At 38.8% G+C, this 24,732-nt stretch overlaps 1 protein-coding gene across 4 annotated transcripts in view; it reads left to right on the forward strand.

The window, feature by feature from the left end:
• PPP3CA (protein phosphatase 3 catalytic subunit alpha) overlaps positions 1 to 14,217 on the forward strand; it is a 320,675-nt gene extending 306,458 nt beyond the window's left edge. For 3 of the 4 annotated variants that reach the window (XM_039540970.1, XM_039540969.1, XM_039540972.1), the window contains exons 13-15: positions 6,496 to 6,593; positions 9,313 to 9,342; positions 12,493 to 14,217. In XM_039540970.1, the coding sequence (XP_039396904.1) occupies positions 6,496 to 6,593; positions 9,313 to 9,342; positions 12,493 to 12,689 (325 nt within the window). In that variant the 3' untranslated portion in view covers positions 12,690 to 14,217. The remainder of the gene's footprint in view (positions 1 to 6,495; positions 6,594 to 9,312; positions 9,343 to 12,492) is intronic. The other variant, XM_039540971.1, reaches the window with a different exon arrangement.
• Positions 14,218 to 24,732: the final 10,515 nt, after the last annotated feature.

Raw genomic sequence — 24,732 nt, forward strand, 5'->3', positions numbered from 1 at the left:
TGAAATGCTGCTCTTCTGCAATCCTTTTATAGTTATTGCAATTAATACAAAATGTTTAAGTTTTTTCAAGTGTTTTTTTAATGTCATTTGATGTGATATTTTTTTTCAAGTAAGGAGTATGATTGGCAAAAAAACCAAACAAATATTATTTGAAGGCTACGCTCAAGATTACAGATGAAGTTAACTGGAATCACTTGATTGTGTCCCGAAACCTGCAATTTATTATGAGTGGGCAGTGTGGGCACAGCTGTTGTCCCACATGTTGCAGACTTCAGAATCAGGGTCATAAATAGCATATTGAGACAGAGGACTTCATACCATAACCTCCAAGAGTAGATTCTTGGAGGTTGGCAGCCAGCTTATGTTTCTGAGCATCTTTTAACGTGGAACAGGCTAAATAAGTCTAGACTAAAACGTGCAAAAGAGTTTGATATTGGATGCTCATCTGATTTATTTGGTGTTTAATAATACACTAACAATTTATACTGTACAGTACAGACTTCAAGAGTAACTAATGGTGCTCAGTTGGAGGTGGTTCAATTCTTGTGTACCTAATCTGACCCCTTAAAGACGTCTGATTTTCACAGTTTCAACACTTTCTGAAAATCAGCCCCCTTTTAAATACTGTATTTCAATTAGGGCAAAATTTGAAGCACGCTTGAAAATCCTGGCCTTACATGTACATCTTTCATCACAAAGATTCCAAATTACTTTAAAAGAAGTATATCCACAAGAGATTTCATAGAATCATAGAAGATTAGGATTGGAAGAGACCTCAGGAGGTCATCTGTTCCAACCCCCTGCTCAAAGCAAGACCAACCTTCATTTCTATTGCATTCTGCATCAGAGATGGTTGCATTTCTGTATCTCTGGACGATCACAGCACACTGCATAATGGTAAAGAAAGATGGGAAATCGTGGTACTTGATTCTTCAAGCTGTTGAGCATGCTAAAGTTAGTGGATATCGAAGGCACTCAGCTCCTTGCAGGAGCAATTCAGTGCTTTTCAGGTCTGGACCGTTAATATTCATAAAGAGCAGACACAAGTTTGGTATTGAGGACTATGTCTTTAAGGGCTGAGCTTCCTAGACAGAGAATCTGGGTGGGGTGCTGTAAAGCTCTTGTTATCCACAGCCAATTGGAACCAGAGTCATAATAAAGCAGATCTGCTGTTAAGCACCTTAAGCACTGAGGGCTAGGTTCTCAGTTAACATTTTGAGGCATGTAGAAAACCACTGTAATCCACAAAACCTGAGTTAGGTGCTTAGGCTCCCTATACGATGGTTAGGGAGAGGTAGGTCTTTCAGAATATCACGAAAACCAGCATGCTGGGCAGCTCCCTGCCTCAGCTGGCATGGGCAATGCTGAGGAGAGCAATGTGTCCTAAGCCTGCCCCTCTCAGGGAGATGGGTGCTTAAGTCTGAGCTGCAGGAGGTGCCTCCTTCTGCTTTGGATTCTTGGTGGAGAGGGAATGGGAGGAGGACAACAACGATTTCCCTCATAACCTTGAGTGCTAAGGTTAGGGTACTCACTTGGGATATGGGAGACTGCCCAGTTAAAGCTTCCTTCCTCCAGCTAAGGGGACGAAGATATTGGAGCAACCCAAACCACTGGGCTATGGGGCATTCTGATTTGGGGCTTCCTCAGACTCTCCTGTTGAAGCTGTTCCATTGCGGATAAATAATTTAAAAAGTCATTGGACCAAGGGAGACTGTATCCTGGTCTCCCACCTCCCAAGTGAGTTCTCTAGCCACCAGGCTACAGAGTCATACTCCTGCTTGAACATATGTGTGCTCTCTCTCTCCCCCAAACACTCTTTCATTATTTACAGTGGAGCAGCTAGAGATATCAGAATACCCTATAGAGCAGTGATTAGGGCACTCCACCTGAGAGGTGGCAAATCCCTGTTCAACTACCTTATCCCCTTCATTCAGAGAAGGGACTTGAACTGAAGGTCTCCTGCATCCCAGGTGAGTACCCTAACCACTGGGCTAAAAAGTTATGAGGAATGTCCTCTTAATCCCCCCGGTACCACTTCCTTCTACCACCCATTTTTGAGTGAGTTCACCTGCAGGGGCCCAATCCAGTAAGCAATCTCAGAGCACACTTACCGGATCAGGCCCGACAGGCAAGTTAGGCAGAGTAATCCATATTTCCCCAGTTCATGAATCGCACTGGGGTTTAGGCATCTGGATGCCTAAAGTGAGGCTGCAGCATGCCTGAGCACAGGCAGAAACATAGGCACCTAGGGATCTTATACTAGAAAAATTTAGGCAGCCAGTGAGTTTGGGTACCTATGGAGTTCCGTAGTAGCTGAGAAGGCTTGTGTGAATATCAGTAGGGCTTGATTCTGGGATTTAGGCACCTAAAGTGGTAGTTAAACACCTAGATCCTTCTGTGAATCTAGCCCTGAGTGATCACTGAACATTACAACAACCTTGTGTTTTAAGGTCTTGTTAGGATAACCCAATCACAATAAACAGCATATGGAAGCCAGTTTGTCTGTATGAATAGAATCCTAGAAATGGAGGGCTGGAAGGGGTCTAAGAACATCATCTAAACCAGGGGTTGGCAAACTACGGCATGTATGCCAAAGGTGGCACACAAGCTGATTTTTACTTGCACGCTGCTACCAGCTTCATTTACCTTCTAAAAAAAATCTGGCATGTCTCACACCCCCAGAAAGGGCATCTTGCACCCCCAGGGGGTGCGTACACCCCAGGTTAAGAACCACTGCACTAAACTGATCAGAACTGCATTTTAATGTAGTTTTAAATGAAGTTTCTTAAACATTTTAAAAACCTTGTTTTCTTTTTATACAACAATAGTTTAGTTATATAATATAGACTTAGAGAGAGACCTTCTAAAAATGTTAAAATGTATTACCGGCACGCGAACTCTTAAATTAGAGTGAATAGATGAAGACTTGACACACCACTTCTGAAAGGTTGTCGACCCCTGATCTAAACCTTCCCTCCATGTTGAGGCAGGGCCATCCTTGACAGGTGTTTGTCTAACCTTTTTCTTAAAAGCCTTCAATGGTGGGTATTCCACAACCTCCCTTGGTAACCTATTACAATACTTAACTTTCTAACTATAAGGATAGTTTTTCCTAATATCTAACCTAAATATCAGTTGCTGCAGATTAAGCTGATCACTTGTTGTCCTACTGTCAATGGACAAGGAGAACAATTGATCATCCTCTTTATAACAACCCTTTGCACATTTGAAGTCTGTTATGAGGTCCCCCCTCGGTCTTCTTTTCCCAAGACTGAACATACCTGTTCTTTTATATTTTCTTCCTAGATTGTTGTTTGAAACTTTTATAATTTTTGTTGCTCTTGTTTGGACTTTCTCCAGTTTATCCCCATCTTTCCTAAAGTATGGTACCAAGAACTGGACAGAGCACTCCACCTGAGGCCTCACTAGTGCCGAGAAGTGTGGAATAATTACTTCCCACATCCTACATATTACACTGCAGTTAACACACCTCACAATGATATTCACTTTTTTTGCAAATGCATCACATTGTTGACTCATTCAATTTGTGACCCACTATAAACTCCAAGATCATTTTCTGTAGTGCTACCACCTAGCCAGTTATTTCTCATTTTGTAGTTACACATTTGATTTTTTTTCCTTCCTCAGTGTACTACTTTGCACTTGGCTTTATTTAATTTAATCTTGTTGTTTTCAGACCAATTCTCCAAATTGTCCAGGTCATTTTGAATTCTAATTCTGTCCTCTAAAGTGCTTGCAATCCCTCCCAGCTTGATGTCATCCACAGATTTTATAAGCATACTCTTCACTTCATTAGCCAAATCATTAATGAAAAATATTGAATTGTACTGGACCCAGGACAGTCCCCTGTGGGACTCCATTAGATGTGTTGTCCTGGTTAGATGGCAAACCATTGATAACTACTCTTTGAATATGGTTTTTCAACCAATTGTGTACTCACTTTATAGTAATTTCGTCTAGACCATATTTCCCTAGTTGCCTCAGATCTGCCACTCTTTTGTGGACATGGGTTGGTAGAGGTCACACTAGGACCTGGAACCACCCCCGATTTCTGGTGTCTTTTGCACAGAGATCTTCACTTCTACTTATTTAAGTCTCTACTGCCTCTTAAAACTATTTTTAGCTAGTTCCCAAAAAAGCCTTTTTTAGACATCCAGAAAATCATATACTACTGCACTTCACTCACAGTAGGAACACATCCGGATCAGCTTCTGAGACAGAATAGCCATAACCTTCTTAGCTATACACCGTGAAGGTGAGTTGACACATTGCCATTTTGACATAACTTGGATAGAAAGCTGCTTTCCACATATGTGAAGCTCATAAAGTATAAGATCCATTGGTTATTAACACCTCAAAATCAGGGGATAAAATGGCATTTCACTCTTTTGCTAATTTCCCTAAGAAAAAGTCATCATACAAAGGTAGGTTTAGGATACATCACATAATGGCACAAGTGCCACCATTTCTACATGACATCAGTACTTCATGATAGGACCATATAAATAATGTCAAGTGAATTATATTTTTGTGATCATATTTTGTGGTGGAAATAAAATACTTGAGCAGCAAAAGAAAAGGGAAAAGAAGGCTATGCTGAAATTAAGGGTTAGCAAAAAAAATAAATAAAAAATACTGTGTTACAGTAGGTGCTTGAGAAATACCCAATTTATTCTTAATTCATCAAAACAGAAATTGCAGAAAAATACTGTTTACAAACACCCTGTAAAGGTAAATCCATAAGAAATATTGGAATCCTTTTCCAAGATCAATCAGAAATGACGCGAAGTGACAATTCAAAACGCAGGTTATGAATTGTCTCTCAGAAATAGATTATCAACTGAGGACTCACAACCTTGCTTGGTGTTTAAAATCCTTTAATGTGATACAAATGCTGTGTTAATTCTGCTTGACATTCAGACCTTTGCTTGTGCTCTGATTGGAGTATAGAGGAAGAGAGAATCTGACTTGAGTTCTTAAATCATGAAAATAATCTGCATAATCTTCAGGCTGTAAATAGAATCTAAAATGTATATGCTGTAGGGGAAAGAGACAAGCTCTTAAATACAGAAATCTATGGGCCCTGCATTATTACTAAACAAAAACAATACTTGACAGCTCTTGGTGTTAGTGGAGAAAAATACATTACCATCTAGTGCACTTGGGGCCAAATTCTGCATTTGTCTGTGTGCATTTTGGCTTCCATCAGATGAACATAATTTCATATTTCAAAGAAAAATACATCAAAATTTGCTTCTCTTAAAGAAATTGGGGCAGTTTTCAGTTTTTGCTGAAAAGCAAGTATCAATTCAAACAACATTATACTTCTTTAAAGCAATATTGAGATTCTTTTCAAGCTGTTCAGTCATTGTGATGAGTTGTTCTTCCTTATGCTGATCCTCGTGCGTTCAAAATGATACACTTTACACTTCTATATTTGGAAACCTGCAAAACTCACTCCTCAAATTTCCTAAAATGATTTTCCTTGAGTGCATGAACTAAGCTAATTTACTGTCATTGTCACAGTAGCAGTGGTGAAGTTAAGACTAAAACTTCCCATCAATGTAATGGTTTTGCTTATTGCTGGGTACCTTATAATGATTGACAATCAACTGATTACATCCCTGGCTATTTGTCTAGATGATGGTTTTAAAAAGCCCTGATTTGGGAGAGTGTAGCATAGGAAGGGGTTAAATGTGTTGCTAACAAATGCTATTACTCCTCTCGTCCCACTGCTCCCATGTTGATGGCTTAGAGAAGGGGTGGTCAAACTTACTGACCCTCCAAGCCACATACAACAATCTTCAGAAGTTTGAGAGCCGGGGCCTGCCTGCTGAGGCTTGGGGCTTCTGCCCTGCGGGAGGCACCTACCAGGGCTCAGCTTCAGCCTTGCACCTGCTGAAGCCCTGAGCCCCGGCGGGTGCGCCCCGAGGTGCTGAGGCCCCGAAACCCACCTCCCCACTGGGCAGAAGCCCCTACCCCACCACCCTGCTGTAAGGCAGAGTTCCCGAGTTCTCTTCCCTCCCCCCCAAATCAGGTAGGTGGAGAATTGGGGGGGGGAGCAATCCACAAGCTGCACTTTAACTGTGAAAGAGCCGCATGTGGGTCGCAAGCCAGTTTGGCCACCCCTGGTTTACAGCAATGTTACAGTGTCTGTATATATTTGCATACTTCTACAGGCCCAAGTTACATTATTAGCTGAATAACAGCCCATATCCAGTACTGTGCAGAGGACCTGGGCAAGACCTATATGCCACTTGAAACCTCAAGTAGGGCATAAGTGAGACTTCAGGGGTGCCTCATGCAGGCCCTTTGCACAAGGGTGAATTTTGCCCCCTGCAAAGACAGCCTAACCATTAAAATGGAACTAAGATGAGGATGCAACTTGTATTGTTGAATGTATTTTCCTCAGTCCAACCGCTTGTGTTCCAGTCCTAGAAAAGAAAAAATACTGATTCTTTTCCCCCCCTACAGAGAAGAGAGTGAGAGTGTGCTGACACTGAAAGGTTTGACTCCAACAGGAATGCTGCCCAGTGGTGTACTCTCTGGAGGGAAGCAAACTCTGCAAAGCGGTGAGCATGTTTGTCTTTGTGTGCCATTACATGTATAAAACGACAGACTGAACTGCAGATGCCAAGGAAAAATAATCACAATCTTTCAAAGGAAAAAATTAAAGTACAAAATAAAAAGGATGGTTTGTAGTACTTGCTCCTTTGTGAGTAGTTCTTATAAGGCCACTTTTCAAGACTTATTATGTCCCACTGATTTTCAGAGAGAGAAATCAGAAAATAAACTTTACAAACATGATAAATCAGCGTTACCTATAAAGGTACTTTCTATTCCACACAGTTCATAGAAAAAAAATAGAGACTATAAAAACGCTTTTGCTATTCGCAGTACTGCAGATTCAGCATAAATAATGACAATCAAACTGTATTCTATCTTCTCCTTCCTCATTGAGAATCACCAACAAAAATAGTTCTAGACTTGGAATTTATCTTCTGAGGGTTCTAAATGATGATGTAAGAGGTACAGAAAAGAAAGCAATTTCACAATCTGCATGAATCTGAAGTAAGGGATTTATTAATACTCTGGTCACTATGTATGCAAGCACAATACATTTTTTCTTTGCAATTTTGTAGCAAGACATGTCACAGGGATATTGTAAGTATATAGCAGGGATACCTTTGATGTAATACTCCTCTTGGAATTTGGAGTTGCAAAGGAGTGTTTAATATTACTATATGTGCTCTCTTTGTTTATTATCATTCAATATATGCCAGGCACTCAAGAATGTTTTATATTTCTATAGTATAGTTCTGTTGTCAATAAATGTGAGAAATGGAAATTCACTTTATATTTTTAACACAGTCTCAGCCTCTTATTTTCCTGTTTCCTTCCTGGAGTATTCTTTCTCTTTGCATTTTTCCCTTTACTGTCTCTTTTCTCTTACCTAGAAGATTCAGGTATTCTGTGGTGTGGTTTTTTTGTTTGTTTGTTTTTGTTTGTTTTTGGGCGGGAGGAGGGGAGAAGGTTGTGACTTGTGTGTTACACAGAGAGTAATGTTCTGCTTTGAAAATGCTGCAATATGAGTCATCAGAATGCCCGTTTCAGTAGAATTATGGTCTTTATCCAGGCTCTTCTCATTATCATTTCTTTAGACTTGTCAGAGAATTTGGTCCAAGGAAAATGTTATCGTCATCCAGTGAAAAAATTAGGAACCGAACTAACTTAGAATGTTGCCAAAAAAATCTAGTTAAAATGGCTAAAAGGAAAATCCCTCATACTGCAGCATTCTGGCTTAGTAAAACATTCCTATACACAAACCATTACATTAGTTAACACACAGTACACCATTCACCAACTATTCTGATAGCTACATAGTTTGTTAGCACATTTTCATAGTACTATATGTATTAATAGAATATTTGACCAATAAGTTCTGTGGAAGTACACATTTTAGTAGTCATTATTTATTTCTAATGTGTCAGTGCTACTTTGGATCCAGTTACTCATCTTAATTTCTAACCACAGTCGTTATTTCTTTTAGTTTTTGTTTCATTTTTGTTTCTATTTTTCGAGTCCCTTGATTTACCATCCTCTTACTTTTTAGCCTGCAAGATACAGGCTCACTGTGGTGTGTGTGGATTCCCACGGGTGACTTCTCCATGCAACAGGATGACAATATACATCTCTTAGCATTGATCTCAAGCTATATTTAACATAACTACAAAAAAATTACTTTTATTTTAAAAAAATCATCTCAGGTTGAAGGAAAGGGGAAAAGCTAAAAGCTTTGACTCTTAATCTGTTTTCTGAAGTAGTAGTCTTTTTATCAACTTTTCTTAACAAATATCTTGGCTGTGCAATCAACATGTTTGATTGCATTTCCTGACTACTTCAGCTTCTGAGTCTCTGGCTGTAAGAACAAATTCAAACTGACTGGTTATTTTTAATAGGGATTTTTTTTTACAAAAATTGAGCAACAACGGTGTACATTATAGAGCAGCAACCTCCTAACCATAAAAGTTTATTTTCCTGACCAAGCTGTTACACTTTTGCTACCAGCAGCCTTAAATTTCATATTTATCCCTACAGTGTGTTAAATACCATCTGATTTAAAATGTTAAAAATGCTCGGATTTCAAAGATGATGGTATAATGAGGGAAGTTTGCAGATAGAGCTGGGACATGCATTGATACTGAGCTAACTTGCAAGTAAAAGAGACACCCTTGTTTTGGTTTGGTTTTTTAAGTCAGGAAAGAGAACAAATGTTTATATTACAAGTTGTAAATGTTGCCCTTTTCTCTTAAATGACATTTCAGTCCTGTGTAGTACTAATAGCAACTAGTTTTCTCCAAACTGAGATAATAAATGGTGTGAATTTCTTCTGCTGGCTTTATGCCACTTCCCTCCCGCCCTTTTTGACACATTTTTTGGTAAATGCTGCAGTAGTTTTACAGCACATTGTGTAGGCCAGATGCACAATGTGGAAAACCATTTTTGTCAACTTCTTTGAGTTAAAAGAAAATTTGTCAAATTTGTTTTTTCTTAAAGTTTAATTTGTGAATTCTTCAGCTTCCCAAAACATTTTCTACAGCTCAAATCAGCCTGCAAAGTACACTTTTTCTGTTCCTTGTGTAGCATTTCTGTGTTGTCTTCTGTGCCGAAATCCAGCACTTACAGTAATGTTAGTTATTAGCTCCTTTGCTATTCACTGACTTGTTCTTAGAGTTAAAATCCTCTGCTCATTTTTCTCATTCGTTTTGCTACCCCCTTTCTTCCCTTCAGCGACTGTTGAGGCTATTGAGGCTGATGAAGGTAAATTGGCCAGTCCCCTTTCTGTTGTTGCTGCAACAGATAAGGGCTCTGCTGGGTGTATTCATTTTGCTGTAGCTTGTACAGAGTGTGTGGGTGTGGGCTAACAATTGTGGCTCGGTATTAACCAAAGTATACTTGCTTTAAAGGGGAAAGTCTTTTGTTGTGTTTTTTTTCTTAAAGGTACAATGATGTTCTAATTTGTGTACATTAAACTAAGTACTGAGTAGCGTCACGTGGGGACTTTTAGCTGAAAGAGACGGGGACACGGCAGCTGTTAGTAAATGCTCTTTGACACATAGCTCATAAGCTGTATTCTTAGGGCTGAATCATTTCTCTGCCTCAAATCATTTTCTGCTATCATTGATAAAGAAGAAAACACGCAACTTTATAAACATGGTTGGGGTGGCGGGCTGAAGTCACTAGTAAAAAAATAATTTTGAATGGTTCTTTGTTACAGTTCAATATGTTTTTTATGTCTCTCTAAAAAGTAAAACAACATGAGACATTTGTCTGCAAGATGTCCGTTTCTTCTGGTAGTGTCAGTTAACGTACTGGGTATTTATATTAGAGCAACCATTAGCACCAGCACCATCTAAGCTACAGATCTAAAAATACTGGCTGCCTCAGAAGATTTATGAATGCTCAGTATTGCAAACTTTGGTGCTTTATTGGTGATCCTTTTAATTTAATCCACATGCAATTTTATTAACCATACTGTTAAGATCTAACTTTATATTTAAATCAGTCTATCCAGTATGCAATCAGTAATAAAAGTTTTGGAAGAAGAATTTCAAAGTTCCCCTTTAAAACAAAATTCTTTTCAGTTGTATTTTGTTCTTGCCCCCCTAAAAAATAGTTTACTTTTTAGCCCAAAAAAAAATAAAATCTTGTTGTCATGGTCTTTTGGTCTGATGTTAAAAGTGCCTCTTTGGGCCATTTGAATTGGGTTTTTGATCTGTATAAAGCAGTGAACATAATTGTAGAACAAAATAAGTAAGAGAAAATACAACTGCTTTCTAAATAGCAGTGAGTGAGCTGCTATTTATGTTGGAATTATCTATTCCTATTGGCAAATCCTAATCTGCAGTGTGCATTCTCGTTGACAGTTTGGCTGTTTTCTGTGATTTCTGTGACTATGTGTCGTGTTTAGTATACTCTCAGTGTCAACTGCTAATACTCATTGTCTGACCAGCAACTACAGCAGAGCACATTCTTCAGCACTAAGGTTTATAATATGTCTGCTTGAAATAAAACTGATTGAATGCAAGCCCCATTCCAGGAATATTCATTCTTCAAGTTATTCCTTCATTTGCCATTATCGCTGGTTAGCCACTATAGTCATACATATTTTTACTAAATAAAGCAAGCAAATACCAGATAAAAGATTATTTCCCCTTATAAGCTCTAAATAGCATCACTGTAGTTGTTCACTGGGGCCTGATCCTGTGAGATGAGCAGCACCCACAACTCCCAGTGGGCTGAGCACCTTGAAGGGTCAGGCTGCAGAAGAGGAGACAAGATTTCCAGTTTAACACAGTTTAACCCATCCATGAAACTTTTTTTTTAAGGGTTTGGCATTGGTGTTCATTAGACATCTTTATTTTGGGGGTGGAATTAAAGAAGCTTTACTGTGGGCCTTGCCCTTTTCCCACTTCTCCTCCCTGTTCAATTGAGTAATCACCATTATGTTACATTAGTATATGTTAAAATAGTATATGCACAAAAAAAAAACCATGCACATCAAAGTTTACTTGAAATATGAAACATCCATTAAATTGGTTAAAGAAATTAATCCTGAGGAATAAATTAGTGCACACACTTGCACAGGAATGGTTGGCAATATTTCAGCATGACAGCTGCTTTCCACGCTCCCCATAAAATTCAGTGAGTGGTATGTTGGTACCAGGGACTTTTTTGTAAGAGGTACTAAGAAGAAAAGTGCTAGCCGCTTCAGAGTTGGGAGAGGAAGCTGAATTTACAGAAACTTTTCTTTTTGGTAGAGTGTGGTTCTGTTGGGTCAGATTGGGAGGGGAAATGTTTATCTCTCAAACTGCTTTACCTTGTTGTCCCAGCGAGTTTGCAGGTTCCTGGTACTAACACACCATCTCTGCTATATGGCATGTTAAGGTAGAAGTATAATAAAAACGCAACCAACGTTCTGGAAATACGGTAAATTGATTTGATTTTGAATAGATGAGAAAAAGGCACGGAAGGCTACAATCAGTTATATTAATGGCTGTCAACAACTCTTTGCCTACATTGCCTTTTTCTCTTCTGTTTTAAATAGATGTATCTCCAAAATAAGTCCTGTAATACAATAGTTGTATCAGATTCTAAAGATACTTTTGCCTAATCTGTGGACACCTGCTGAGATCAATGAAAATGTACTTGCTGAAGGACGGATTCATTGACTTTTTAAATTCAGTTATTGGGTCCTGTGCTGATATATTTTCAACGTGTAGAGGAACAAATATGCCAGAAGAATGATATTTTTAGTCCATGTCATACTGAATTGCTCCAGTTTAACCAAATTACTTTCTAGGACCCAGGTGATGACAGGGAAAGTTACTGCTCTTGAGTAACACATGAGCAGTTCATCCATGATTAAAAAATTGTAAGGCATTCCAAAAGGATTATAGGACTATCCCTGTTTGATATCTTTAATGTGTATCCATCAAATTGATCACTCTGTGCCATACATGATTTCTGATTGGCACAGTATGTAAGTCTTTATTCGGTCCTTACTCCAAAAATAAGTCCTTGAAAGTCCATGGGGTGTTTGCCAGAGTAAGGATGCTAAGGTTGGACACTGTTTGTAAGGCTTTAATTTATTAGAACAAAGTAATGCTCATAATTACAAATTGTAGCTTCATGTCAGCTTCATAATGTTTTAAGCCAAACTCAAATGGACAAAAAAAAATTGGAATTTAATCTTGTTGAAAGACATTTGGTTTGCAAGAGACATTGGTTGTTAATTTTTCAGTTTTTTTTTTCAATATGGTAAGAAGTCTTTTGTGCTGTCAGATTTTTGTCATTTTGTTCATCACAATGGGGGAATTTCTCAGTTATTGACTGTTGATAAATTGATAAAATACCAACAGTTTGGCTTTGCTAACTTTTTTTCTTTTTTTTTAATAATCCTTTATTTAGCTATCAAAGGATTCTCACCACAGCATAAGATCACTAGTTTTGAAGAAGCCAAAGGCTTAGATCGAATTAATGAGAGGATGCCTCCACGCAGAGATGCCATGCCATCTGATGCCAACCTTAACTCCATCAACAAGGCAATCTCCTCAGAGACTAATGGCACTGACAGCAATGGCAGTAATAGCAGTAATATTCAGTGACCACTTCCTGTTTTTTTAGCTGCAGGGCATGATGGGATTGCTGCACATCAACAGTTGGATGTTCTTGCCTCTGATACTAGCTTACTTGCTCTGGGAGCCAGGTGTTGAGTCAGTTTACAATATCATCTAAGAGGAGATAGTAAACTTTATTTTGGTGGGTGGGGGGTGGGGGCCAAACACCTCCTTTGGATATGCCTTTAAAATGCTTGTAGAAATATGAAAGCTAACGCTGGTATATATTGCAAAGTTAGGGGAATTGAACATGTTTTCCTACTGCATTGGGAACTTCTAGATATGTTACTGAAAGGCCTTTTATTATGTTACTGGACATGAAAACTTTGTCTAATTTCTTACTAACTATTGTACGTTTACAGTTGCAGCACTAAATATGGATGACATCAAAACATTTTTAACAAAATGATGTACAAACTAAATAAGGACTATTTATTGATAATGTTTTGCTACTCTTGTCAGACAATGGCTATAAAATAAATTAGGCAGTCTTAAAAAATATAAAAACAGAATGTTGCAAATTTGTTAAAAATGCCAAAAAAGGAAAAAAAAAAAAGTTTAATTTTGTACAGATTATGCTTACCTCAGGTTTCTTTAGTGTGCTTCAATGCCCTTCTTTAAATATAACACTTATCTTACTAATTTGGCAGAAAATATCTTTTTCTTCAACTTTAAAAAAAAACTGGAATAATGCTAACATTTATCTTTTTTTTTCTTTGCTGTTTATATTTAGGGTTTTTTTTTGTTTTTTGGGGGGCAGTTTTTCGTAAATCAAGTCTTGGTTGTGGCTTGCTGAATTTAAATATTTATGAGTGGTGCATTTTTAAGTATAGTGAACAAGACACCATATTAAGTGCAGTGAAAAGCATCTATATTCTGTAAAAATCTGCCTATGCATGTTTTTTAAGGAAAAAAAATTGGCTGTATAGGCCTGTATGGGACTGTAATGCGCTTAGTGGTCTGACTTATACTGGAAATGTATGTATACTGGCGTACTTTATATTCTCTAAAAAAAAAAAATGCTTAATGCCTTTGAAATTTTGTAATCAAAAAGAGCTTTGAAAAATCTAAGGGGGAGAGTATTCTTAAAAAGTTTTTAACATAAGCTTGTCAGTGCACATATAGATGGTTAGCATGTTTAGCAAACCTTGTGAAATTTAAATAAGTTTGTAGTTACATGTGAAACTCTAAATGCATGATAACTGTTAATGTCATAATGGTTTAGTCATTTTGTTATGTTCTGTCATGTGCCACAAAATGTGTAATTTTTTCACTTTTTTCCCTTTGTATATCAGTTACGGGTTACAACTGGTTCATTCTAAAAAAGAAAAACAAAACAAAACAGTCCATTGATATTTTTTAACAATTGTATAAGTGCCCAAGTAATTCACTACAGCCTACAGCCTTGCCTTTGTAATTTGACTTCTGAAATGTTGGCAATCAAAGCATGCACTTGTAACAATGAAAAAAGCATTTTATATTACTACTCAATAAAAATGTGCATGAATTTAAGGTGCTTTTCTCTCTCTGGCTGAATCTCTCAAGTATGCAAGCATGCATGCTCCTACACACACCTTATTCTCATTGTTTCTTTTTTTTTTTTTTAATACAGGAGAAAAGACATCCATTTAGGAGAATGCCACAGGATGGTTTGAAACGTCTAGTGAAAGGTCATCCTTTTACTAAAGACAAAATAATTTATTACCAAGTCGTTTCAGAGTTATTGGACATTTCAACTGTAATAAAGAGCTGAAAACTGCCAATATTTCTGTGGGGGGTTCCCCAAAATTCCAAGTCGAGTTGTTTTTCTCCTACACTGTGTACCGTGTACTGCAACTATTCTGACAGACAATGTGAAAAGCTTACTGTGTGCCCTATTTCACGGCTCTTTCTACTGTCTTATATTACCAGTACACTTTCTTCTTTCCAGCTAACATAACTGCAGATTTAGCATGTGGCAACGGATAGTGTATTTCTGCGCTGTATCCAGGCTGGACGTTCTGATTACACTCTGTTGACATAGGCCTCCAAAGCCTTCTGTGTTGAAGCAAAGCAACACTTCTTTTTTAGATTTCTGAATAGAAATTCACATCGACAGAAAGTTTATGGAATGAACCCTGAAGTAGAACATGAAGATACTCTTCTTCTATTCTGATCATTTAAAAAAAATAATCCAGTTGAAATCCTAAATTATTATTATTATTATTTTTGTTCTGGCTTGTAAATTGTGAAGATATAATTGCAGTTGGTGAAGAGCATCTCTCTCATATTAGAAATGAAAAAGCTGAACAGACAAATCTTAGGGTACGTCTACACTACCTGCCGGATCGGCGGGTAGCAATTGATCTATCTGGGATTGATTTATCGTGTGTAGTGTAGATGCGATAAATCGAGCCCTGATCACTCTCCCGTCGACTGCTGAACTCCAGCTCGGCGAGAGGCAGAAGCAAAGTTGACGGGAGAGTGACAGCCGTCAATCCCGCACCACGAGGATGCGAAGTAAGTGATTCTAAGTCGATCTAAGATGCAACAACTTCAGCTACGCTATTCTCGTAGCTGAAGTTGGGTATCTTAGACCGATCCCCACCTAGTGTAGACCAGGCCTTAGACATGTTCCTAGTTAGTTCTATTCTGCACTTACAAAGCTGAAATAGTGTAATTTCTAATGACACTTAAGAACTCTTCGATATGCTGAGATTTAAAACCTTCATTTTGTTCAAACATATGAAATTTAAAACCTTCTGTCTGGCTTCTTACTCATTTTTGTGTCCTTCGTCATTCCTCTACTTCTGAGTCTCTTGTACTCTTATTCGAGCAGGAAATCCCCACGACAGCAATGGTCATCAATATTGCATCAGTTCTCCTTTGAGGTGCCATTATTAACCATTGATTTGGTGTCTCACTTAACACTAAAAGGTCTGTGTTAATATGAGTCTCTTTTCCCCATTCACCATGTTTCCTATTGATTTGGCAGAATAAAACATAGGATGAAATCACAGCTGTTCCATGATATCCAGGACTCAGTGATAAGAAGGCAAAAAGAATAATATAAATCTATAATTGGTTTTCTCAGATCACGATAAGAAAAAATAAGTCCTTCAAAGAAGAGGGGAACAGAGGGTAGTAATCCATCTGTTCTAAGGAATATTATCATCAAATGGTCTTTACAAAAAATTATATGAAAGTTTGCATGAAATTGCAATATAGCCCTTAGCCTGGCCAGCCATGCTGATTTACCAGACTATGGACCTTATCAGTGAGCTCAGTCTCAACAGCCAACGCCCCCGATCAGTCAGTGAGTTTACAAGTCTTCTCTAACTGGCAATGAAAGTACAGGGAAACAAAGAACTGTAGAGTAGTGAAGGTTTATTTAAAAAATCCTGCACTTCTCCCTGTTGGGAGGTGTTTTAAATTCTTGCTATTTATCAGAAGCAGACACAATTTCATGGATGTGGCATAAAGCAAAGCATAGACTGTAGTCTCAGGGTGTGTGCAGGCTCACACAAAGATGGCTTCTGCTCTGTGCAGGATTGATTCCCTCTGCACCAGATTAGAGCAGTTTGAAGGTTATTGTAATATATGCCACCTGCAAACATGTCCAAGGGGTTAAAAATGCCATTCAAAGGTCAGCATGGTACATATCCGCCTGACAACCCCCTTCCCTCCAGCTATGGTTTTTTCTCACTGATGCACCAGCTGCCAGAGAGGAGTGCCTGGAGTAAGAGGTCTGTGCCACTGAAGGGTTCCCTTAGAATGAGTTGATTCTCCATGGGCTGTTTACACTGGCTTTAGGACCGAATTATGCTGGTGTGGCAGAAAACAGCTGCAGTATACCCACGATATGGCCCTGTGTAGTTTCATCTCTACTGCATAAGCCATAATAAAACAAATGGTTGATGCCAACAGCAAGATTTAAAACTGGATTTTTTTCCAACCACCATGTATCTTCTGTAGGGAAAAGGGTTTGTTTCTCCTAATGCTCTTTATGTACATGTTGTGAACAACATCATAATATTCCTTGTAAATTATTCAGCATTTTGAGAGGTCACTACTAGGTGTTAACTGTTTCTAAACCCTATCGAGTGGCCCCACAGAACTGTGCTTGCTGCAGTCATATTTGTTAGGCCAGAGTTGAAAACATCTCATCCAATTTTTCCATAATTTGGAGTGTTCTGGCTCAGGCCCACTTTTGTTGCTAGGAAGGACCCAGTGTGAATTCCCTGAACAGTGTGGATAAAGTTTCTGAGAACTGTGCTCGTCAAATCATGGTCAGGAAGGCTGCATTAGTACAGTAGTGTTTGTTAAAATAGGTCTGTTCCCAACGTGGTGAGAGCCTAACTTTGCTGCTTGGGAAGCAAACTAAAGAGGAAGTTCAAACCCAGAAACTATCCTGTTAGTGATGATTTCTAGATTATTTTTTGTAATGATTTAAAATTACAATAGAACCTCAAAGTTCCGAGCACTTTGGGAATGGAGGTTGGTTATAATCCTGAAATGTTCATAACTCTGAACAAAACGTTATGGTTGTTCTTTCAAAAGTTTACAACTGAACTTTGATTTAATACAGCTTTGAAACTTCACTATGCAGAAGAAAAATGCTGCTTTCCTTTTATTTTTGTAGTAGTTTATTTAACACAGGACGGTACTGTTTGGTAACTCTGGTGTCTGTCACTCTGAGGTTCTATTGTAGCTTGCAGATTTCTTAAAAATCTGCATCCTTCCTTCCTCTCCAAGATCCTATGGCTCAGCTTACAGTCAAAACTGCCAAATCGTATCACTTCCTGTAAAGAGAAGGCTGTGAGTGTCTCAGTTTCAGGATAGCTGCACCTTGAATCCCCCTCCATTGTCTACTCAAGGAATGCCCCCTCCAGTATCAGGCCTTTAGCTGTCACCTCTGTCTGGGCAGGGACCTGGATCCCACTACTTTCTGACCAGGGATTTAGGCTTGCAGCTCCTTGAATTTCACTGCAATTAAGTCCAGTCCCTGCTTTTTGCTTTCTTTCCTAGGACAATGACAGTGTCTTACAACTCTTTCAAAACAGAGTTACGTTTCTTTACAAACAAAAGAATACAGAGAAAACATGCAACAATAACAGAATCTAAACACTTTATCAGTAGCTCCCCATCAGTCCTATGGAAATCCTGGCAGGTTTGTCTTTCCAATTCTTCAGCAGGGCTGGATCCACCCTTGGACAAAAGCTGATGTGCATTTGCTGAATCAAAACTCCCTTGTATCTGATTAAACTCAGCTTTTTATACTAGAAGTCCTTTCTTTGTCTCCTGGGGCTTCTGGCACCTTTTTGGACCAGTATGTGCAAACCACCACAGGGAGTGGTACTTCCCAGGAACTGCAGTAATCACCATCCACTGATTTTAGTTCCTGGAGAAGCTCCATGGAGTGAAATATAATCCCTAACCCACAGAGATACATAGAACATTCATAAACTTAATGTAATAGAGTCCCTAAAGATACTACATGTGACTGTAACAATTGTCACAGAGAGTACCTGCAACTTCAAATTTTAAAAAGCAAGCAGAAAACTTCTTTAAAAAATAGTTTGCAGCTCTCTTGGATAAAGTAAATTTTATGGAGGTTTTTTTATTTTTCTTCACAGTTCATTTTTAACCATTGAAGACGATTAGTTTCACACATTCAAACTTTCTGGAAAACAATATGAAATACACAATTACTAGTAGAACAGATACAGCTGGGATAATGTGTATTTTGTTAAACATTTTTTAAAAGTACCTTGACTTGTCCAGTTACTGTAGTATAGAAAACTAGAGACTGGGAAACTTTTTGCAGTTAGACTTTTTCAATATTCTTGGCATCAACTAATTTTGGAATCACAAAACTAGTTTGTGAACTCATACCATTTCTCCTGTAATTTACACCTGTGGGATTTTCCCCAAGGCTGCTTTGGTTTCAGAAAAGATAACCTGGCAGCTGTGTATTAGGGTTAGAAGTGCCAGCCTAGCATTAGAGGGATACAAGTGTGTGGTCAATGTTTAATGAAACACATAATGTATGCATTATTTTCTTCCCCTCTCCTCCTCGTTTTCTCCCTCTCTCTTTCCCTCTGCCCATGGTCATCTTCATCTTTTCCACTATTTTTTTCTTTTGGTTTTTATTCCTTTTCTTATTGGCTCAAATGTCCTAATATAGCAGAACAAAACCAGTGTGTCTTATGGCCTTCACACAATAATAGTATGAAGCAACCACGCAGGCATGACAGTATCCAAATAATCATGATTACTACATATATACAATATGCGAGGCCCAGTTACATATACATACTGCTGCTCTTGCTGACTTCTAAGGACTTGTCTATGCAGTCCTTCGGTTTACATCAGAAGGGTGTAAATTTTAGTCTGCACTGACATGTAGTGCACCCCTGGGCCATGTGATCTCTGCTGGCATGCACTGAAAGTTCCCTAGGGCGATCTGATGTCCTGTTTTTAAAGGGACAGTTCCGTTTTTGGGAGTTTTTCTTATATAAGGGCCTATTACCCCCTCACCCCGTCCTGTTTTTTTTCACAGTTGCTATCTGGTCACCCTACCTAGGGTTTGTTAATGTAGTCCTGTCTCAACCAGTACTATGTTAATGCACACGAGGGAACTTTTAGTTTTAGTGTGTGTCAACAGGATCCACACAGGTCAGTTAGCATTAGGGTGATCAGATTTTATAGGGACAGTCCTGATTTCTGGGTCTTTTTCTTATATAGGCTCCTACTACCCCCCCACCCCATCCCGATTTTTCACACTTGCTGTCTGGTCACCCTAGTTAGCATGTAACACTAGAACCGATTAAAATTTACACCCCTCCGGTGCTGACTAAAGCACTGTAGACAAGCCCACAAACACAGAACACTGAGTGCCACTAGAGGGGGCTCACAAACTATTTAAAAAGGTTTTACTCAATTCCTGTATGCTGCAACTCTTTCCCTTTAATGTAAAAGTAAATGCTATACAATCATTACTATAATTAAATATAAAACATGCTACAGATTGGGTCTGGGAGGGGGATTATAACAACTCTGGTTGATGACTTGTGGATATAATAACAATAGCATCTGGAAGAGTATCTCTACTTTCTGGTGTAGCAGTATCAGCAACATCTTCCAGCTATGTAGTCTTAGGGTCACTTGTAGTACAAACAGGAGCATCGCAACTCTGCAACTACATTGTAGGCTCAGTATTTTATTCAGTAGGTGTTCTTAGGGTAGAACATCCTGAGGAACTTGCGCTTAAAAATGGGGCTATGTGCTTTCTCCGTGACAATTTTGTTGCCACTTCTATCGGCTTACACCAATGATATAATCACTCCAGGTTTCCACAAATTATCTCAGCAATTTCTTTCTCAATTTTTTCTCCCAGTTCATTTTGACTATTGGTAGCCATTTGATCAAACTGTTTCTTAAAGTCCCTCTGTAGATGTGGTTTTTAGCAAGTCCAAGCAAGACCTTAAGTTGCAGCCCATAAATGATAGCTCTGGCATCTGATCTGTAGTAGCATGTGCTACATTTCTATAGACCAAGAGAAAATTCAGAGTCTCGATTTGCAAGCTACTTTTATCAGGACCCGTCGCATGAATTAACTGTTTGATTGTCTGGATCATTTTTTTCCATTAATCTATTTGTGGCAGGATCATAAAGAGCTGATTTGATGTGTACAGTATCATTTATTTTGACACTTTTTTTAATGTGAATAGTTCTATTGTGACAATATTTTCAGGAATCCCAGTTCTTGAAAACAATAGTCTGAACATTTCCACTCTTTGTGCTGAATTAGCTGAATTCACACAGAATACTTCAGGCCATATAGAATGGGAGTATACTGAAGTAAAAAAAATTATTGCCACATAAATGGCCCAGTGCACATTCACTGACAGAGTAGTTGGCCATTCCTAAAGGAGCATGTTTAGGCTTGTGTTGTATATGCTGACAACCTGGAGATTGTTTAGCCATTTCCTCTATTTATTATCTATCCCTGGCCATCGCAGGGCCTTCATTTTTACAATTCCCATGTGACCTTTATGTAATTCTTGGAGTACAGGTGACCTGAGCATCATAGGAATCACCAGTTTGGTGCAACCCATCAGGCAATATTAATATACATTTCATCATTGCTTTAGAATAAAGAAATCTGGAAACAGTTTGCATATATAAGACCATCCACTACTCATGAAGTCATACTATAGCCAGAATTGGTTCATTTTAGTTTTGTACTGTACCTTGGCATTTGTCATTGGCAAGGGTTCCTTTCGTAGAATACAGTGACAGTCTTCAGTTCCCCTTCAGTAATGTTACATCCTACTTCCAATGGCAAAGCAATCTGCATTCACATGTTGGTTGGTACCTGTGGTATCTTAATACTGAGCACCCAAGAATATCCCCCATCTTCGTAACAATGCTACAGCCATTGTCAGAGCTCCTTTTCCGGGGTTAAAAATTGAAACTGGTGGTTGATGGCCTATAACTAGAGTAAATCATTTTCCATACAGATATTGGTGAAACTTTGTAACTCCCTAGACTAAACTCAGTGCTTCCCAATCAATTTGAGCAAAGTTTTGTTCTCCCGGTGTAAGAGATCTAGAAGCAAAGGCAAAATAGGCCTTCCAGTATGATCTTCCATCCATCTGCTCCTAGTCCAGATGGGGAAGCATCACAGACTAACTTTAAAAGCAAAGATGCATTGTATTGTGTAAGAGATGCTATAACCTTTTGACCTCAACCAAAGCAAGGGTATGATTTGTGAACCAACACTACTTCTGTCCATTGTGTTCATAGCTGTCACGATGTTAGAACATAGGCTAACAGGCCATCCCCAGAAAGCAACATAATTGTGACATGTTTTGTGCTTGGGATGCCTTGAAGCTAGCTTCAGCTTTGCCTTGTGACTTATGCAACCTCTCTTTATCAATGTTGTGCTCACCATATGTAACTGAATCTTGGCGCAAACATGGGAAAATGTGAATGTGTCAAAGTCCAAGCTTAGCCAGCTTTCCAAGTAAAGAGGCACTCAGTGTGCTCTTCCTCACTAGCTCCCGTGTCCAAGAAACATTTAGTGCTAGAAATACCCCAAAGCACCTGGTAATAGTGGGCTCATGGCTTGCTTCCAAACAGCAAGTGTGGATGCTATTCCAAACACTAGCCTGTTACCGTGAAATAAGCCTTAATATGTGTTAATCATTAGGTATTTCCTGTCACTCTCTTCAGTCTCCATTTGTAGGTAGGCTTGAGCGAGGTTGATCTTGGAGAAATGCTGACCAACAGCTAATCCAACAAATATTCTAGGCAAAGGATACTATCCGGTGCCATACTGAGTTAAAGGTACCCTTGAATTTACCACAGATATGGACAGCCCTGTTACTTTGCATTACTGGCGCTATAGAGGTGCTCCAATTCCTCCAGGTAACCCTGAATAAAAGTTGAGTCCTATTGTGCTGAAGTTCTGCCTTAACTTTTGTCTGCATTACACAAGGTACTGGACAAGCTTTAAAAAATTTCAAAATTGCTCTCCCTGCAAGCACAATTTTTTATTTCATTTGCTTTAAGGTTCCTGTGCCATCTTGAAAAACAGCACTCACCGTGTCCAAAAGTTAAGCTAATTTTTATTTTGGGCTGGAGTTGATATATATAAAAACCTGTAGACATTCTATGCTTCCCTAGTCCAGCTGAATTTCTCTCACCCGTTCAGTACCAAATAATGAAGGATGCCCTTGCTTCAAAAAATAGAGGGTTAACATATGCTGTGCACAGTTATGTTACCTTCACTATAACACCACCCAAGGAAATTATTCTTTCCTCTGTCTATGCTTTTAAAGGCTCTGAGGTTTGCTACGTCACATCTTTAAGTAGCCTCTGTGAAAGTACAGAAACAGCATGCCCAGCGTGAAGTTCCTCTTTAAGTCTTACTCCTTCCGCTAGTAAAGAAATCCAAACAACACTGGTATTTCCTTCTAAATTAAACCATTGCAGAGATTCTACAACATTCTCAGTTGTCCCATGTCATCTGTAAGCTGATGAATCTGAAGTCCTCTGGTATTGCCCTCAGGGTTGTGCATTTTTACTCGTTTTAATATTTTATGTGCAGTTTCTACAGAGTTTGCCCTTCAACAAACAAACATTTGCATTGTAAGATTGTTTCTCCTAGTGAAAGCACACAGGCTTTGAGTTTTGTCTATACTGTGCTTTCTGCTTGACCCCCAGTTTATATGTTGCAGCCAGTCCTGACATCTTTAATAGCAGTCTCAGTTGGTACAGGAATTTCTAGTGTATGCTTTAGGATTATATCAGCCTTAGTTAATAACTGGTTTTGGGTTGCTTCACTTTGCAAATTCACAAACTAACCAGACCCTTAATGCATCATTTAAGCTCCCTCCAAACTGGCAATGCTCAGTTAATTTCCAAAATGTAGCCGCATCTGCAGACCTTTTCCCATTTGCTTTTTGCTTTTGATTATAAAACCAGAAATGCTCTGTTATCAGTGGCTTTTGGAGCAGGTAATTTTGTAGAATTTCCACAATTCCGCATTTATGATGTCAGCTGGTTTTACAGGTGGTGTTACTACTACTATTACTACTACTGACCTATTTGGGGTCAGTAACTCGATAGCCTTCCTCCAGAACTCATGACTGTATGCCTGCCAGGTGATGGACCCCGCGTCTTTGGCCTCCTTCTTGGTCAACTTTCGTCCATGATCATTGCAAGGACCATCCTATATAACTTTCAGGTTTCCATCTTCATTTCCGTGGTGGAGAGCATACTGATTTCTTTTCTTGTGGTTGGTCAAGTCTCTGTTCTATGCTTTAGGATGGGTCAAATTATAGTTTTCTGCACTCTACATCTTAACTTTAGTGGCATCTTTTCACAAAGAACTGGGGTCAGCTCCTGCCTTTCATGCCAAGCAGCTTTGGCACAATGTTGGGCATCACTCGGCAGGTGATAAATGACCCGGCAGGTTAGAAATTTTAGCTCCCATTACTCCCAGGAAAATCACCACCTTTGCCTCCTCGTTCTTACCATTTGCTCTTATGTACTGTTCTAGTCTCGCAATACTGGTGAGAGATCAAACTAGTCCATTTTTCCCCAAACAGTGTGAGACATTTTTAACCTTGCCCCCTTCACTCCCACCCCCCCAGAAATGAGCAGTTGAGTCCCAGTCCCAGTGATGCAGGGATGTCCTTTCCTTTTTCGTTTCACTTTCGCTAGGTTCTTGCAATCACTCTGTTTCACTGTATTCCTGGCATAAGATCCCATCCTCGCTGATTATTGTGTTTGCTTTTCTACAAAAAAAATAACATAATGAAACGAAAAGGGCAACAGTGGGATCCAAATGACCATGTTTACTAAATACACAACGTGCAAGGTCTAGTTTCGCTGCTGGTTTCTAAAACCATAGAAGCCAATGCAACTATACGGCTCACAAATTTAATAGGAAACTACCAATCCCTTACAATACAAGCATAAAACAATTTAAAAAAAAATAGAACAGTATTGCAGTACCATTAAATAGATTTTTGTCATCTTTCTGAGTGAAGATTTGCATGCTCAAGTCCTCTTGTATCAAAATTTAGAATATACCCTAAAGGTTCCTTCATAACACTTAGAAGCAAGGAAATGTGAGTTGAGGGCACAGAGACATAGCAGTGGAGTTTCAACTTATATTCTGAATGGTTTTGTTTCTGATGTATTACTGTTTAGTAACTGAAGGCCAGATTCTGCGCTATGGAAGTCAGTGTAAGTTTTGTCATTGACTTTAATGGTTTCAAGCATTTAGTGCCAAGTTCAGCTATGGTAAAAGCAAGCACAATATTGCTGAAGTTAGCGAAGCATAATTCACTTATCTCAAAGCTAAAATTCAACCCTAATGTTGGAAGAAAGGATGGGCTTGAACTGGATTCAGTACACAACAATCTGAATGATGCAATACACAACTCTGACTAATGTTAACCTCAGAGGGATTACAATGAGATGAAAGCAATGACAGTGTACAAGATGACAAAGGAGAAAGAAGAAACTAAGATCC

This window comes from Mauremys reevesii, linkage group 5 (genome assembly GCF_016161935.1).
Source record: "Mauremys reevesii isolate NIE-2019 linkage group 5, ASM1616193v1, whole genome shotgun sequence".
In the NCBI taxonomy this organism is placed as follows: Eukaryota; Metazoa; Chordata; order Testudines; family Geoemydidae; genus Mauremys; species Mauremys reevesii.